Below are 18,147 nucleotides of genomic sequence, written 5' to 3'. Positions count from 1 at the left end.
ACAGAGGTGCAATTTTGCCAGCTGCAGATAGTTTCTGCATCTGTGTGACATTTGGAATTCAGGGAACTTTTCAGAGAGCGTATAAATACTAGGGCCCTGAGAGGCAGCGGTCAGGGGTTGTTGGTCATTTGGGGGTGGGGGGGGATTAATTGTGATTTGTTAATAGTCATGCTCAAAGGGAAAAAAAAAAAAGAAATTAGATTCAGATCTCTCTACCTCTATCTCCCCCTCCTCAGGGAGGGGAGGAATAAAGAACACACGAATTAGCAAAGACCAGCTACAAGTAAAGAAAGGACAAGAAAGATGTTAGACTCAAAGTTCTATCTCTTCCTCCCATCCTTTCTCTCCTATCTAGTGATAGGGGTAAATCTGGGAGGGACAATGGGTGGGAAAAAGAAGAACCCACAGAGTAGCAGAGACCAGCCACAGGACAGTGGTGACAGGAGGTGAAGGGTCTGCCTTTTCTGCTTTGCAGTCTGGCTCCCCGGGCCCTTGCTTCCATTTCAAACTCACGCTGTGAACATGCCACCCTCCGGGCCACCATTTGGAAACGCAGATCTCAGCCTGACACTCACTGCCTGTAAATGGCGTAGAATTAGGCTAATCAGTGGCTCTTAATTTCCCAACAAATGCGGGTGCTGTGCTAATTGCCAGGGTCCACACCAGCGGATCCCCAGTTGGCGGCATCAAATAAGAGAAGTGGTAATTTGGGGGCTGGAGTGGGGGAAGGCCTGCTTTGTTGGCTGAGCCAGTTAAAAACTATATTAGGCCACATGAGCCAAAGCAGAGGCAGCCAGAGCTTGGCCCTCTTGATCAGCCAGGGAATTAGGTGAGTGTCCCCCAGAGTGTGTGCTGGAACTGAACCTCCACGCACATGTCCAGCATCTGCTTGTCCACGAGTGGATTTGTTCTGTTCTTATTCCTGGTGGAAGATTTCACCAGCAGCATGGCATGGCAGGGCAGCCCATCAGGGATAAAGCATCCCCAACCTTGGTCTGCTGTTACCATGGCAACATGGCATTTCCCAACTCTCCAGGCAACCTTACGGCATCTGCTGCTGTAAACGGTTCATGTGGAAAAAGGCCACTGCTCCTTCTCCAGAGAGAGCAAGCCATGAAGGCAGGGTACCATTCCCTGGGGGGGGGGGGGGGGCAGGGTCTCAAAGGAAGTGGCTCTTCAAGTCAGCCTGTCTACTCCAGTCTGGGGGCAGGGGGCAAAGCTGCCAGGTCAGAAGAGACTGAGGACACAGAACAAACAAAGGCTGGTTGTGGAGCGGAGCGAGTGCCCGAGGCTGACAGTTTGGCTATGGCAGGGCAGACACGGATGGAGAAGGCATGGTCAGCTTTGCCCTGCTGAGACCTGCCGCTTCATTGCCTGGCAAACCCCGACCTTATCTTCAGTTGCATCCAGGTTATATTCTGATGCCTTTCCCACCTGAGCTTCCGGACACACCTGCCTTCCTTCGAGAGGCCGCGCTCCTCCCCTCCTGTCTCTGCTCCCCATTGCGTGTTATCACTCCAGTGCTCCCTAGATTCCTTGACGCCCTACTCTTCCTCTGTGGGGATACAGAGAGAAAATACTTATCCAAGGTCAGGCAGGGATCCAGAAGTTGTGAGACACAGGTTAAGAACTCAGGATCCAGGCAGGCTGAGTCTTGATTATTTCCTGGCTTTCCCACTGGCTTGGAGGTGAGCCTAAACCTCAACTAAGCCCCACCTTCTTCTTTGGGGGTGAAATGAGTGCGCTCAGATCCTGGACATCCTTACCCTAGGTTCTTAGGGTAGTGAGATGGCAGAACAGAAGTGAGTCAGATGTTAGACGTTAAATGTTAACGTCATTAAACGTTAGTTATTTTCCTTAAAAATGAGACTCATTCATCTCTACACCTTTCTCCTTTGCTCCTCCGAGGCACTGAAATAGCACTTTATGGGGAGCTGATATCAGGTGGATGTCTTTGCCTGGCTGGATGCTCTCATGATGGAAAGGAGCAATCCACATTGGTGGCTACACACTCCTGTCTGGTGTTCGTAGCATCGACACTGCATACAGGGCTGGAGTCCTGTCAGGCTGAGTCTGTCCTGAAGATTAGCCTGCACAGTAAAGTGTGTGCCCAGTAAAGTCTGGTCCCTTTGTTAGATGCTCTATGGCCTAGGATGTCAACCATGGACCTCCGTGAAGGAACCTAGCTTCTTTCCTCCCTTTGGGGACAGCAAGATTCATAGTCCCCAAAACCTAACTTTATGATCTGCAAAGGATTTCCGTTCGCTCTCTTGAAGTGAATAGGCCCTGAAATTGTCAGCAGCAAGAATGGCCTATTCAGTGGATTAAGTCTCTGCATCTTTATCACAGGGCACTTCCTGTCTGAACCCACACAGTAGGGAGTCTGAAGATGGCCTTGTTCTCATCTTCTGATCACACCTCTGTTGGTCCTCCCCGGGAAGGAAGGCTTTGGCATGTGTAGCTCTTTGCAAACGATCCCAGTGAGATAAAGCACGGGAGCTTAGCCTCAGAGCATCTTGTATTTGATCATGATGCCCCATCACTTACAAGCTGGCAGCCATTCTCCTGGAGGTGCTCATGGGCAACCATCCTGCTTCAGGTGTGTGCTGGGGCTGATGGTGCCTGGAGGGTCTGACAGTTTGAGTGACAGGTGAGGGGCGTTTCCCCGGGAGCCATCTCCAAGTCAACATGGCTGCATGTGCCGCTGGGCTGAGGATGCACGCCTGAGTATGGCACCAGCACACAGTTTTCAGGAGGCAGAGCGCAGCAGAGCTGGAGAGTCACTTGGGGCCACTGAAGCTGATCTGTTTGGTCTTCAGGTGCTAGAACAGAGACCCCGAGAGACCATGACTTACCCAGGCCCATCTGCCAAGCAGGTGTAGAGCAAGCCTTGGATCTGACACCAGCCTTCGGTTTTAGCACTGCACTGCTGTGACAGTGTTAGATGTCTGCATTCGTTGCAACTGATTTTAAATCATTAGGTAAAGAAAGACGAGGGGTCTGGGAAGACGCTGCAGTGGGTAAGGCATCTATTTGCCTCTGAGCCTGGGGACCTGAGCTCAATTCCAGAACCCACAGAAAAGTGGAGGAAAGAATCAGCTCCTAAAGTTGTTCTGTGATCTCCACACATTGTTCTGTGACTGTGCACACCGTGCAACTGTGCACATGCACACTCGTATACACACTCTCTTAACTAATTTTTCAGGGAAAGGGAGTTTTTCAGAGACGTATGCCTCAGACAATAAACGGACTTTTTAAGAGATAAATTATAAAGAGATAAATTATAAAAAGCAGCATAGGAACGTTGAAGGAGATTTAGATAATAGAAAATAATTTTATTTAAAAGTAAAAAAGCTAAGCAATCCCCCCAGCCCTCAGAACGAGTTTGGCAAATAGGTTTGTGTCTTGTAGACAAAGGGTTGGGCTGATGGGTCCTTAGGGCCTCCAGGTTTGACTCTGAATGTAGAACCAACCAGGGAGACACGTGGGGACTGTACTCAGGGCGACGAATGTCCCATAGCTACGATGACTAATCCTAGTAAGGATAACACCGCCTTGCATTGACAGTCCCAGATTTGACTGTTGGGTCATCCTTAGGGAACGTCTTCAAAGAAACAAAACTATTCTCATTGACACACCTAGGAGCAATGGGGTTCCTAGCTGCTGAAGGTTGCCATCACAAAGCCAGGGCTTTCAGTAAACATCCGTGTGTGAACGAGTGACTGGATGTGGCTCCCCTTCTAGACAAGGTCATGAGAAGCATCTGATCCCTTGGTTAGAGTCTACAGAGCTGGGGCAGTCCCGGCTGAATGCCCCTTACCACTGCTCTATGCAGGACAGCGCCATGGTGCCAGTTTTGTGCCCTGAGATACTGAGAAGAGTTCAGCTAATGTTTCTCCTACCCTCCTACCTATCAGATTCTGGGATGCACCAGAACCTCCCCTCTGGGGAGGTGTGCAGACTGGGGGGTGAGCATCTAGCCTCCTGTGAACAAGCAAGAAGGTTGTCAGGACATTGTTGGGGATACAGTGGCTTACTTCTTGGAGCTGGAGAAGCCAGAGTCAGCCCAGGTCATCATGCAGTCTTGTAGGAGACAGGTTCCCTTAGAATCTAATCTGCATGCCTCATCTGCATCCCTCCCCCCTTGCACCACAACAGCAACTGGGCCAGCAAACAAATGACACAGCAGAGAATAACAAAACGGTTTCCATAGCGATGCTTAGTAGCCTGTGCCTGTCAGCAGGCCTCAGACAAACACTAGTCTGAATCCTGGTTAGAGCCCTGTGAGATGTTACCTGCTCCAAGCAGGGGCAGGAAAGGGGTGGGGTGGCGTGGTTTTGTCCTGTGATTGTATACTTGGGAGATTTTCCCCCAAGTTCTCTAATAGCTGGGAGCAAGATAGACCAGACCAAAGAAGGCTGGGAACTGGCTCCTGGGCCTGAAACGGGACCATCCCAGCAGCAGTGAGGGGTGCCAGCTGAGCAGGTATCATGTGACTGGACTCTGCTGGGTACTGTATGTATCTGTTTAAAGGCAACAAGGACAAGTGAGAAATGACAGACCTGTGTACAGATGATGAAGCCAAGACCTAGGTGTACATGCCAGATGACAGCAATAGCAAATCCAAGCCTGGGCCAGCCCCATAGCTACAGAGCAGCAACAGCTGATTCCCAAATGTCTGCTCCCACCCCTGAGTAAGAATTCAGACTAAGTACTGGCCAGTGGCTCCTCCTCATCGCAGGAGGGAGAGGGACTACAGGCAACTCATTCTAAGAGCTGCAGAGAAGTAGTTCAGGCCGGCCTGCTGGAAAAGCGATGGACACACACACACACACACACACACACACACACACACCCCAAGAGCACGCATACAGCAGTTCCTTTGGTGAGGGTTGCTGTCACTGCCTGCCCAGCTCCTCAATCTGGCTTCCTCTCAGGAGACTGTGCCACTCTAGGGGCAATTGACATTTAGGAACTGTTTGTGCTAGAAACAAATATTTACTGAGCATCTTTTTCAATTGTATGTGGGTTTTTGGTTTTTGTTTTTGTTGTTTTGTTTTAGGTTTTTTGTTTGTTTGTTTGTTTGGATAACACTGTTGAATAAAACCTGGGTTTTGCTCCCTTGGGGTTTTGAACCCTAGCAGAGATGAGAAGGTTCTGATGGCCGTTGCATGTAGGGAGAGAAAGGCCTGGAGCTCTCGGGAGGTTGATAACATCTCCCCCAGGAGACCCTGGCAGCAGGGTCCGTGCATTTCCCTTTCAAATATCACACTTTCTGGGCATGACACTTCTCCCATGGCGCTGTTCCGGGAGAGTGTTGCTGGGCTGTGTCCCTGTCAGCAGCCCGGCCACTCACCTGGAGGAACACTGCTTGCTTGGACCAGGGCTTGCAGCTACACACAATGACAAATGTCCTTTCAAGCATACAGTTTTTATGACAGTAAAGATAGTCACAGAGAAAATGAATATGTATTGACCCATACAGTGTTATAAACCTAAGACAGTCACTTTGTCCATGGAAAAGCAAAGCCAGAAACTGTGACTTAAGAGTGGCTCAGAACCTGTGTGCACAGGGCTGGCTCCCGACAGCCCTGCGTCATCCCGCCTACGGTTCTCACGGGGGTCTCAGGTTTTTACTCCCTTCGGCTCTCCACAGGGCTCTGTCTGCAGAATGTGTTCATTCACGTTTCTGGCAAGAACCTCTGTCGTTTGCTTGCTTGCTTGCTTGCTTGTTTTTGAGGCCAGGTCTCTCTGTGTAGCCCTGGCTGTATTGGAGCTCAGCTATACCAGGCTGGCCTCAAACTCACAGAGAACTTCTGCCTGCCAAGTGCTGGGATTAAAGATATGTGCCACCAAGACTTGGCGCCTCCATGTACACTGCCCTGAACAGTTCCTCGTTTTCTCCCCCCAAACTGTTCTTTTCCCAGGCTCCCTCAGCTCCACGGAGAGTGCTCCTCTAAGGGTGTATATGAACCCTAGGGGAGGACCCCATACTTTGGGCAGCAGTGTTGTGTCAGGGCTGGTCCTCAGAGGCAGCAGAGGCATCACCCTATATTGTATCTGCACCTGTGTTTTGAACTTGATCAAACTCAGCAGCAAGTGAGACATGTACTGTTTTGCGGGGGCTCGGGACTTCTGATGTGAGGATCCCAGTGCCATCATCACACCACTGCTGTGCCAGGGAACCAGAGAGCATGGCCCTGTCCATAGGAAATGGCATCCTGTGTCTTAGGGGCAGCCATTGGCACACTAGGACTGGCTCTGACCTGTGGCCTGCTTTTATATGATGACATAGCCATTCTTCTTCCTCTTTCTTTCTTTCTTTCTTTCTTTCTTTCTTTCTTTCTTTCTTTCTTTCTTTCTTTCTTTCTTTCTTTCTTTCAAAAATAAAAGTTTAGATGTATTTATTTTATTTGTATGTGTTTGAAAACGTGTGTACCATGTGGATGCCTGGTGCCCACAGAGATCAGACCACAATATTAGATCAGATTCCATGGAACTGGAGTTACACATGATGGTGACTCACCTCGTGAGTGCTAGGAACCAAACCCAGGTCCTCTGCAAGAGCAACAAGTGCCGTGGAGCCCTCTCCAGGCCAGGCCGCACGCCATTCTCAGATGACCTTCAATGGACTATCAAAAAAGAGAACCGATGGGACTGGGGAGATGGCTCCGTGGACAACGTACTTTCTGCACAAGCCATGGTAGACAACAGGCGTGGTGGCACACACTGGGGGATAATAAGATCATCCCTGAGTTTGCTGCCCAACCCCTCTAGCCAATCAATAACCTCCTACTTCAGTGAGAGACACTGTCTCAAAAAATAAGGTGGAGAAACAACGAAGAGAGCCGACCTTGATCTCTGACCACATGCACGTACACACGCCTGTGCGACACACACAAAGGGAAGAAGAAAGGGCGTGGCAGCACACTGCTGGGGCCCTCGCACGTAAAGGACTTCTGTAGGAATAAGTTCAGCGAAGCCCAGCGTGCAGCGTGTGGCATGTAGCACAGTGTTTGGAACCTGTTCCATATTCTCGGTGCTCATCCTTGTCTTGGATGCGAGCAGCATCCATGAAATGAGACTGCCACACTGGGCTGTAACGACCTAAGCAAATAACACACACAACTCGAGTAAGTTCTCCTCAGAGTATCGGGGAAGAGATGTCTGGGCCTTTGCCAGGTTTCTCCTACCCAGCAGGCATGAACGTCCTGGCTCCGAGCCTCATCGACTCAACCCTGACTGTGGCTTCCTCAGAGCAGTTCCCTTTGGCAGGAGAAGGAGGGCATGCCAGCTGCCCATAGTGCTGTGTCCTGCGGTGAGGTCAGCTCTGTCTTCCTCCCAACCCCATCCCTGCTTCCCAGCCCTGCCCCTGCTGACTGTCAGCTGTGCGTCTCACCAGGGCCAGGCACTTGGCCCATGCAAGGTGACAAACTGGGCCCTAAGGTCCTGGGCTCCTCCCCTCTCTTCCCTGCTCCTGGTGAAGTTCCTACCCAATCAAGGAAGGGGGGTGGGTATCATTCTCTCTGGATGTGTTTCTGCCTCTTGCCAGCCAACCTGACGATGTGTGTTTCCCCAGACCCGAGCCCCTGACCAGTACTACTTCCCTCCCAAGGAGGTGAAGCCCTCTCTTGAAACAGTGGTCTGTAAAACAAACTCTTGGTGTAAGATTTAAACATTGGCATCATGGGAAAGTCAGGAGTATTACCTAATAAAGATGGGTTTTCAATGTTTATGTACTGCTGATGAAATTGAACATAAAAGGCCCAGTGAACCTGCTAGATGTAATGGCACACCTGCACTCCAGTGCCTGGGGGGTAGAGACAGGAGGATGGAGGTTCAAGATTATCCTTGGTGATATAGTTAAATTCAAGGCCAATATAAACTTCATGGGAACCTGTTCCACCCCCTCCCAAAAAACCCCCAAATCAGTAAATAGAGTTGTAAGTGCATGTCTGCTAAAAGATCTAGAACAAAATTTTAAGTCAAACTGAAAACAATACCAACAAAAAGCACCAGGTTCTGTCGCTTTTGGATTTGAGCACTCACATGTTTTTATATTAATTTTACTGGGGAGATATTAACTGAGCTGTGGAAGATTGAAGAAACAGTATACAAAGAGAGGAAAGTATCCAGGAAGCAGAGCGTTTAGCTCTACCAATTTCATTGGTAATCAAAGTACACATTAAAACAGTGAGATACCATTTTGTGTTCAAATTGGAAAAGATTTTTAAAACCCATGATGTTAATAAACACTGGTGATATGGGAGAGGGGCAGAGATGCCCACAGATCACCAAGGTCATGTTCGAAGAGCATCCTGGCAGTCCTCACACAGTTCTCGGGTGTCTCCGAGGTGGGTGTACCTGCTGGCCGGTAATGCCCGTCCTTCAAATCTAATTTGAGAAGGTAATTAGAGGGAACCACAGCGATCCACGCACAAAGATGTGCATACAATGCTATAGGAAAATGGAAATTCAGAGACAACCTGAGCATCTGATGATGGCCTGCAGGTTAAGTAGATTGTCATCCTCAAAGTGTGCAATTAGGCCGCCACTATAAAGAAATTGCTTAGCGAAAGTTTCCATAAACAAAGTGAGGCGACATACCCCAGACTTCTGGGAGAAAATACTTGCAATGTATAGAACAAAGTTGTCAATAGGAAAAGGCAAAGACCGACAAGGCGGAGAATGTGAACATGTGATCCACAGAACCCGAGATGGCGCAGACTCATAAAGGGAGCTCTTTCCTGTTAACAGGATCTCAAGCTAAATGAATGTAGTCAGCAGGGTGTCAGTAGTCTACAGGGAAAGATGCAGAGAAACACATCTGTAAGATGTTCAGGGCAGTACTGTTTATGGCAGCAGCCATTTTGGTAATGTTGCATAATATCATATTGCAGATTGGTATCTTTAGTTCAGTGGCAACAATGGTGAACTGGTCTTCCCAAGAGTGTGGCTAAGTGGAACATACCTTCACATAAGGAGAGGCTGTTGATGAGCTTGGTCTATAAAATACTGGCTCAGATAAATTTCTAAGTGTGAAGAGCAGGTCATATAAAAGGTGTGTATCAGTGATGTGCCTTTATAAGTCTTTAAGACAAACTAAAGTGAGTGTGCATAGTGTTTATGGACACTCATATCATACATTGTTTCCCATGTGTTTCTGCACACTAAGGTATTACAAACTTTCCAGTAGTGTTCTTAAGCAGGGACGTTGGAACCAAGTGTCTTTATATAGCCTAAGCCGGTCTGGAACTCAGCTTCCCAGAAGCTGGGATTATGGGTGTTTAACCATAAGAGTGTGTGGGAAGCAGTTATGACTGTAGTAAGAAGCAGATGACCTGGGCCAGGGTATAGTGGCAGCAGAGATGAAGGAACATGGGAGACACTGGGGTTGTTCTTGGCGGTGGCATTAGCAGGGCTCAGTGGTTGAACCGCCTGTGGTGAATGAAGAGCCAAGGAGGAAAGCCATGAGTGGAGCATGCACAGCTGGGGGGGGGGGGGCAGGGGAAGTGGGCCATGAACATACCCTGTTAATGACCATAAGCTCTGTTTCCTTCCTGTGTATGCTGGGCGTTACAGTGATGTCTGTGCCCTCTCTTCTGCAGGGGACAAGTGCTGCTCCTGGGGTTGGAACGAACACGGCATGTGTGGGGATGGCTCTGAGTCCAATGTCTGGACTCCAACTCCAGTGCAGGCTCTGCCACCATCACCATCAAGACTCCTCCTCGTGGGCTGTGGGGCTGGCCACTCCTTGGCCTTATGTCAGCTGCCAGCACACCCTGCGCCATGCCAGGATCTCAGGGTCACCGGCCCACTCCCAGATGCCACAGAGAACACTGAATCTCAGGGGGCCGTGGACAGAGACAGACTGGAAGGAGAGACGATCAGTGACCCCAACCCAGAGAAATTCTGACAGGACGAGAGATGGGGTGGGGGTGGGGCGTGTGTGAACAAGACCGTTCAATAAAGTGGCTTATACCAACAGAAGATTCCCTGGAGAATCCTAACAGATTATGGGATCAATAATCTTCCTGTCAGCTTGACAGGGGACCAAGAAGCCCTGACGACTGGGCAGGACCACAGGTCAGAACAGTGAGGAGCTGCTTGCCCAGCGCTCAGAGAGGCCTGGGCCATGGAGGGGACATCCTTTCTACTCAGCAGATGTGGATGAGGGTCTCCTTACTAAAGGATGCGCAAAGTAAAAACATCAGAAGGAGGATTCAGCCCTGCATGATGCCCACCCCGAGTCCCTACATGATGCCCACCCCACATGATGTTGACCCTATGGCCGTGTTTAGGTCAGAAGGTGGGGGACTCTAGGCCACATTTAGAGCAGCACACACCTCCCCTCTTGACTTGGGGGTTTATTTTCTGTCCAGAGCCCATAGCTCTGCCCGTCTGAGGGTACCAAGGCCCCTTGTCTGGAGACTCAGAAGGAAAGGCACCCATGTCTTCATGACCAGGGTCCAAGCCAAGGCTGGGTGGGAAGAATGAGGAAGTGGAGAGAATGCGGGGCTTCTAGGAAGACCCAGCAGAGGGGACCCCAAGTGCAGTCAAGGCTGTCTGGTGCCACTGTCGCAGGTGAACTGTATCACCTCAGAGCCGGGATGTCTAGGCTCCAGTAGCTTCCACGGTTACAGAATCCTAGGACATTAAAGCTGAGGACCTCCCATCCCCATAAAGCCTAGAGGCCTCCTACACTCCTACTACATTACTCAGAGCCTGGCATCGTGGCATATGACAGAGCTAGGCAGATCTCTGTGTGTTTAAGGCCAGCCTGGTCTACATAGAACATGCCAGGCCAGTCGGGCTTACATAGTAAGACACTGTCTCAAAAAAACAAAAACAAAAACAAAAAATCAAACCAGCAGCCTACGTTCTTGAGAGCTTCAGACATCTCCTGGCAGACGGTGAGAAGCTTGCCCGTCGCCTGGTTATGTTAGGTGGGGTCGGCTTTGTCTACGCTGTGTGATGTGCTCTGCGCGGGACTGTATTTGGTAAGTGGCTCCATAGGAAAGTGTAGAAACTGCTGATCTCATCAACCACTCTTGCTGCTCATCAGGAGAAAACGGAGGCTGAACCAGACAACAGTGGGATAGGAAGTAGCTGAGTGAGTAGAAGTGGGTTCAGCTCAGCAGCTTTGGAGGAAGTCCATTCCAGACTCCACAAGCCTGAGCCTAGACCTACCCCGAAGCCACGGTCTGACCTGTGGCCCCAGGCATGGAGTTTTGCTCCTAGTCCTGGGCCCAAGAACTACGCCCTGTTCTGCCCAACCCCACCTACAGACATTTGTGCCGTGATCCTCTCTTGCTAGGCCCGAAAGCATTCCCATGTGACCCGTTCTACCTAGACAGTTTCCACTCACAACGAGCCAACACCATCTTGCCCAGAGGCAAGCTACCTCCTGTCTCTTTCAGTGTGTGCTGGAAAACTCCACACCCTGGGCTTCCCATCCAACCGCGCACCTTGGAGCCCAGTGCTATGTTCATAGGAGATAGATGTGTCCACATCCTGAACAGGGTCAGTGCACAGGCCCTGACTCAGTTCTTTGATCTAGAGCCTCAGACCTTTACAGGGAGGGTCAGATCCTTCTGGAAACAGGCCCTTGTAGGAAGGAGTGCTTCCCTGCCCGCCACCTTACCTCAGCCACCCCTATTCTGCCTTTCCTGATGGCAGTATGGCTGCCTGGCTCTGATAGGTCAAAACCCCAGCGGCGAGGAAGGACGGTTGATAGGTCGAGGTTGGTTGGTGTTGTTTTTCCTTCAGCCTTTGGTCACTGTTTGTCTTCCTAAGATGTTGTCCAAGTCCCCTTTCCTGGAAGTCCATGAAGGAGCCAGCACATGGAAGTGAATGACCTTCTCAATGTCCCCAGGGCTCATTGGAGTGCGACCTTGACTGAGTGAGCTCTGAGGTCCCATCCTTTTTTTTTTATTATTAGATATTTTCTTTATTTACATTTCAAATGCTATCCCGAAAGTTCCCTATACCCTCCCCCCGCCCCTGCTCCCCTACCCACTCACTCCCACTTCTTGGCCTTGGCGTTCCCCTGTGCTGGGTCATATAAAGTTTGCAAGACCAAGGGGTCTCTCTTCCCAATGATGGCCAATTAGGCCATTTTCTGCTACATATGCAGCTAGAGACACGAGCTCAGGGGGTACTGGTTAGTTCATACAGGGTTGCAGCCCCCCTCAGCTCCTTGGGTACTTTCTCTAGCTCCTCCATTGGGGGCCCTGTGTTCCATCACAGCTGACTGTGAGCATCCACTTCTGTGTTTGCCAGGCACTGGCACAGCCTCACAAGAGGCCGCTATATCAGGGTCCCTTCAGCAGAATCTTGCTGACATGTGCATTAGTATCTGGGTTTGGTGGCTGATGGTGGGATGGATCCCCGGATGGGGTAGTCTCTGGATAGTCCATCCTTTCATCTGCTGAGGTTCCATCCTTATCCGCTCCACTTTATTCTGTTTACAGCTTCCGGAGAACCAGTCTACAAGCCTCGTGGGCACTTGACCCTGTCACCTCACTCACCTGCTTAGGCTCATTAGGGTCACAGGAGCCTCAGAAAAGACCTCAATGTGATTTTTGCCTTCGTTCCTCATCCTTGCCCCTCATGAGAAGGGAGAATACCCCCCTCTCCCCACTGTATGCTTGCAGGTGTTTGGCTGGGCCCTGGAATAAGTGTCGACCCGGCACGCAGCAGCTGTCACCATGCCTGCTGCTCACACCCACCCTCCCCTTCTGATCACAAGCACCTGTCTTCCCTGGTCCCATCTTCCACCCTTGGTTATGGTAGCCTGAAGTCATCGAGCATAACCTTGGGTGGTGTGCTGGCTCATTTTACTTGACACACGCTAAAGTCAGCTGAGAGAAGGGACCCTCAATTGAGAAAAAAACCGCCTCCATAGACTGGACTGCAGGCAAGCCTGTAGGGCATATTTCTTAATCAGTGATTGACAAGGAAGGCCCAGCCCACGGTGGATGGTGCTATCCCTGGGATGGTGGCCCTGGGTTCTATAAGAAAGCAGGCTGAGCAAGCCAAGTGAGGCAAGCCAGTATGCAGCACCCTTCCATGGCCTCTACATCAGCTCCTGCCTCTAAGTTCCTGGTCTGTCCTGACTTCCTTCAATGATATGGAAGCATAAGTTGAATAAACCCTTTCCTCCCCAACTTGCTTTTGATCCTGGTGTTTCATTGCAGCAGTAGAAAACTCTGATTAAGCCGGGTAGCCTGGTGCCTAGCGAGTGAATCCAGGCCTGTAATAATTCCTTTTCACTGTGCCCAGACATCGTCTACTCTGGGTGAGGTGACTTAGTGGTCATTCGCAGTTAGCCATAGGAGGTAGTGGGGATGAGTTAGAAGTGGGTGCTAAGTATGACTGCCCCAACCTCAGAGCCACCTCCTGATTGGAGCACAGAGTAGAGGACAGGCAGGGAGGCTGGTGGCCTTTTGGAAAACTAGCCGAGGGGGGGTTGGTAAGCAAGAGTGGGCTTGTCCAGCTATGAATCAGGAGAGAGCTGGAACAGAACATAAAGTGGCCCTTCTGTCACAGCTGTACACACCATGAAAATGGCAGGAGGCAAAATCCTAAGATCCCCAGATTCAGAGTCCAGGACTTTAATATTCCCCCAATCAAGGACCAGCCCCAGAAAGCCATGAGCTAACCAACAGCCCAGCGCGAACTCTTGGGCTTATGATCTTGAGTTCACCGGGCTGTTGGACTAGTTGCCCCTTTGTACTTCATTGTCTTGGCTGTAATACGGGGTGATTGGACTGTTCTGAGCTGCATTGCACTGGGCAATGTGTGTAAGATGCACCCTGCACAGTAAGCCCCCGCTGTATGTTAGTTCCCCCTCTCTAGCTTTGGTGCTTCTACAAGCCTATCTTCCAGATGGCTTTGTGTTATTCAGTAAACTCTCATCGCCCTAGGAGATTCCTGGCGTCTGTCAACACGGACCTCAGAGAACAGGCTGCTTCCCTCATGTATCCTGAGACTCAGAGCGGATAGTGGTTAACCACCCTCAGCTAGGTGAAGCCTGGGTACCAGGAAGTGGAGGCAAGTTGTCAGGGAGATGAGAGATGAATAAGGCGATCTTTGCTGCCCACCTTCAATGCCCCGCCCACCCATAGGATCACAGACTTCGGGGAGGTGACAAGGAGACTGAAGCCATGGAGAGGGCTGATACTTTTGTGTTGGTGGCCCCAAGCAGCATGCTGCCTGCTTTGACCTCATCTTAAAATGCTCAGAGGTTGGCGGTGTAGCCTTTGGGGACTCTTTGCACCGAACATTCTGAAATCACTAATGGATCTATCTGGAAGGGTCAGATCCTCCATTCTACTCCGCACCCAAACCTGCAAATGAAGATTCCCAGAACCGACTCCACCCTTTCCCAGGTGTGTCAGGCTGAGAGGAGTAGTCAATGAGGTTGTCTCTAGACCAGGCCTGGGAGCTGGCCAGGGCACCCAGACCTGACAGTCAGGCCCAGCAATAGTCCCAGCAGGGAAGTGCCTGTGGTTGCACAGGGCAACGAGATGCTCTGACATGGCTTCCTGCAGAGAACCACCAAGATGAGTCACACAACCATAGCAGGTGAGCCCCACAGAGCATGTGCCAGACATTCCGCCGGGGCTCCATCCACCTCTGAAGAGTTGCTTCCCTCCCTTGACCCAGCGGAATCTGTAGCCCTAACCTGCCAGGGGCGGCATCCTCCGAGCCCAGCAGCACCACAGCTTAGAGGACTACCCTCGTAGCCACACCCACTTAGCAGAACAGAATGGAGAAACAGCCTGGAGGCAATAAAAAAAGGTCCACGCACTCCTTCAGATCAAAAGTCAGCTCTTTATTTCCAGGGCCAGGGCCTGGGAAGGGGAGGTTGCTGTCTTTCCAGGAAATGTCGCACTGAGAGCTCGAGATGTTGCTTTTTTTTTTTTTTTTTTCAACTCAAGCATGTGTTTTTCAAAAATATCATCTTTCCACACACACACACACACACAGACACACACACACACACACACACACACACACACTAATTTTAGAATCAGACCAAAGCCAAGCTACTGTCCCCTGTTTCTGTTGGGAAAATACTATATTTATTTGAGATGCAGAAGCGTTGTCTCTGCAAACTTCCAATCGCTTCAGAAAAACAAATCTGCTTTCGACTGGACAGAAACCATGTCACAAAATTTATTTCATGCTCGAATCTCTTTGCATAACATTGGGCATGCAGGTTTGTCTTTATTTTATTTTATTTTATTTTTTACTCTGAAGTACTAAATTGCATACAGTGCCAGTTCTTGCCTTGATAAAGGTGGAGGGGGGCACCCCTCTGGTGGTCCTGAACTGGAGGTGCTCTACATCCTGGCTTTAGACTGACACTGGGAAAATCCATATGGTGTAACTATGAACAATTTGTTATGAAACTTGGTCACACTGGAGCTACACACCAAGATGAGAGAGACTCAACCTAAACTAGCCGCTGTCGGGGTCTTGGGGAGAGGCCCGTTGGGTCACAAGCATGCCAGACAGAGGTGGAAGAGGGGTGGCAGTGTGAATTTCCACAATCCTATTCGGAGCAGAGTTCTTGGTTTTTCCGAGTGAGAGGTGGGCTATGAAGGTGAGGTCAATGTGACCGATGACTGACTGCCGTTTTGGAACCTTTCCTCTAGGTCTTGTATACAAAATGCAATCCGCTCTCCGGCCCCATCCTTGTTCCCTGACCTCCCCCCTCCCCCGCCCCCACTCCCGGAAATGTACAGGTTTCTACCGAGCGCCTTTACAGTTTGACTCCAGACACCAAGTGTCGAAGAGTGCTGAAAGAAAATAAGGGACGCTTGCTTTTCTCTCCATTGTTGGTGGTTAGGGTGATCATACAGTCACGGTAGGGGCTGGTGGGTTTGGTTTAGCTGGGTTTTTCTGTTTAACTTCATGCAAGTCATGCTAAGGCTCCCCTTGACCCCCCCTCCCCAAATAAAAGGTAACTTCTAAGAAAAGAAAAAAAAAAAGATGAAAAGAAAGAAGGGCGAATCCTCTACGGTCAGTTACCGTGGGCCGTAGAAAAAGCTACGTCCGTCTTAGTACAATGCCTGGGCCACTCGGACTCGTCCGGCAAACCTGCATGGCGTGAATTTACTCTGTCCGAGGGTGAGGAGGGGCTGCAGGTCCACCCAGATGCTTAATAGCCACCAGTGTCCTCGGCCAAGCCGCCTGGTCAAGTCACTCTCACAGCCTCTGTCGGCATATACTTAGCAATGACAGGGCTTTCTTTGCAAAGATCTGTATGTAGAGAATACAATTAACACTTGAGCTCCTCTTCTCGCCGTCCCCTCCCGCTCGCTCTTGCTCGCTTGCTCGGCACTTAGTTGTTAAGGAAGGAAGAGGAAAGGCTGAACAGCCGCATGCAGAGGCAGGCAACTTCTCCCGCTGGCTGGCTTGTTTCCCATGCAGCGGACCAGCCTAGCAGCCTCTTTCTCTTCCCTCTTGCGGGGGACAGGTGAAGTCCCTACTTCTGCTCTGCACCTGCAGACCTAAAGGGCTCCGAATCAGCCAGAGCAAAGCAAGTTCTTGTTGCTATCAGGAGCCGTGAGAGCCGGGCCAGATGGACACGGAGGGGGCCTTCACCCTTGGTGCCTCCCAAAGAGTCCAGCACCTAAACCCGGGTGGGTCCTTAGACTGGGGATCACCTATCGTTGGGGCTTGTACTCCCTAGAACTACTAGGAAATGGGGTGCTTCTGTCCCACATCCCCTCGACTTCTGGAAGCACAGTAGAGATACCCTGTCCTCTTAGGCCACACCGACTGATCCAGGATTCAAGACAAGGGGGGTCAGGCAGCCCGTGGGACCTTGCCGGGCAGGGCGCAGCCGTGAAGATCGCTTCCCCCTACTCTTCAGGGTGGACCCCTGCTCCTGGGCATTCTACAGACTTTACCAGGGAAGAAGCCAGTTGCAAAGAGAGCAGCAGCCCCATCCATGCCACGGATGGGGCTCCCCGCAAGGCTGGTAGCCCTCTGCCATGCAGCACCATGCAGGGAGCGGCACACCGCGCTGAGGTCCAGGGGACCTCAGGCAGGGCAGACAAGCAGAGACCAGCCTGAATCAGATCGGCATAACTCAGCAGTCGCGCGCAACCCGAAGGACTGTCCCTCATCTTGGCGGAGGCTACCTCTCCTCTTCTAGACCTGCCCTGGATTCTTGAAATCTAATGTTTCCCTTGTGTCTGATCTAACCATTCCTGACACTCGGGTAGTTGACAAAGGCCAGCTGTGACTCTCAAGACTGTGACTCCCCTCTGGCCCACCCTTCTCCCTGCCGGATGTCTGTGTGAGGTGCACAGGTGCATGCATGAACTTCCCAGCTAGCCTGCTGCACTGAGAAAGGCCCAGGCCAGCGCCTGCAGCCTTATGTGGAAGGCTCTGAACGCCTCCCCAGGCAGCCCATGCTAAACCGCTAGTCACAGCCTTCACTGGCCACAAGGGGGCGCTGACTACCCCCGGGGCAGTAATAATGTGCTCTGTCCACGGAAAGAGCCATACAAGTCCTGTTGACACACCTGTCTGGGCAAGCTCTCTGTCTGCCACTCCCGGGATTCTGGCACACACAGCTTTACCTCTACAAGGATAGTGACCTTGTCTCCCAGCTCCAAAGCCACCGTTCTATGAAGCCTCCCTTTCCACTGGCCTGCAGTTTCTCTTTAAAGGATACTTCTTCCATAGCCGAACCTTAGACTAAACTTCACAGGATGATGGCCAAGCCAGTAGTCCTCCACAACTAGAGGCTAGGAGAGAACACTTTGCCTTTTGGACACGTTCTGCCCCACTGGAGAAATCTGAGGGAGCTGAGACTCCACCCTGTCTCCTTGAGTACCCCTTGGCTTGGGATTACAGACCATGGTCATCCACCCTGGCCAAGCCCCTTTCTACCATTGAGCTAAATACCAACCTACAACTGCCTGGTCCTCGGCTTCTCTCTGCCAGCTTGCTTCCATCCCCCTTAGAGAAAGAACTCTGACCTCTAGAGGCAAATCTCCAGGGGGGATCCCCCCATCACCCCCTCAGTGTGCCTAGCTACCCCTCAGCACCCCTTGCCCGCCCCCCTGCCCACCCATCTGCAGGAGCGCAAGGCGGGCCCGGCCAATGCAGAGAGCTCCAAGT

General features: G+C 51.0%; 2 protein-coding genes across 3 annotated transcripts in view; one reads left to right on the top strand and one right to left on the bottom strand.

Annotated features, from left to right (window-relative positions):
- The window catches only part of Sergef (secretion regulating guanine nucleotide exchange factor), a 197,903-nt gene extending 187,906 nt beyond the window's left edge, over window positions 1-9,997 (top strand). Inside the window, exon 11 of the mRNA XM_021210718.1 lies at window positions 9,609-9,997. Within this exon, the coding sequence (XP_021066377.1) occupies window positions 9,609-9,916 (308 nt within the window). The 3' untranslated portion in view covers window positions 9,917-9,997. The remainder of the gene's footprint in view (window positions 1-9,608) is intronic.
- Window positions 9,998-14,820: 4,823 nt separating this feature from the next.
- The window catches only part of Kcnc1 (potassium voltage-gated channel subfamily C member 1), a 42,678-nt gene continuing 39,351 nt past the window's right edge, over window positions 14,821-18,147 (bottom strand). Inside the window, exon 4 of one of the 2 annotated variants that reach the window (XM_021195789.1) lies at window positions 14,821-16,272. In XM_021195789.1, the coding sequence (XP_021051448.1) occupies window positions 16,208-16,272 (65 nt within the window). In that variant the 3' untranslated portion in view covers window positions 14,821-16,207. Of the gene's footprint in view, window positions 16,524-18,147 lie in introns of both variants that reach the window. The other variant, XM_029540493.1, reaches the window with a different exon arrangement.

This window comes from Mus pahari, chromosome 1 (assembly GCF_900095145.1).
Source record: "Mus pahari chromosome 1, PAHARI_EIJ_v1.1, whole genome shotgun sequence".
In the NCBI taxonomy this organism is placed as follows: Eukaryota; Metazoa; Chordata; class Mammalia; order Rodentia; family Muridae; genus Mus; species Mus pahari.
This window is presented reverse-complemented; position numbering and strand designations above follow the sequence as displayed.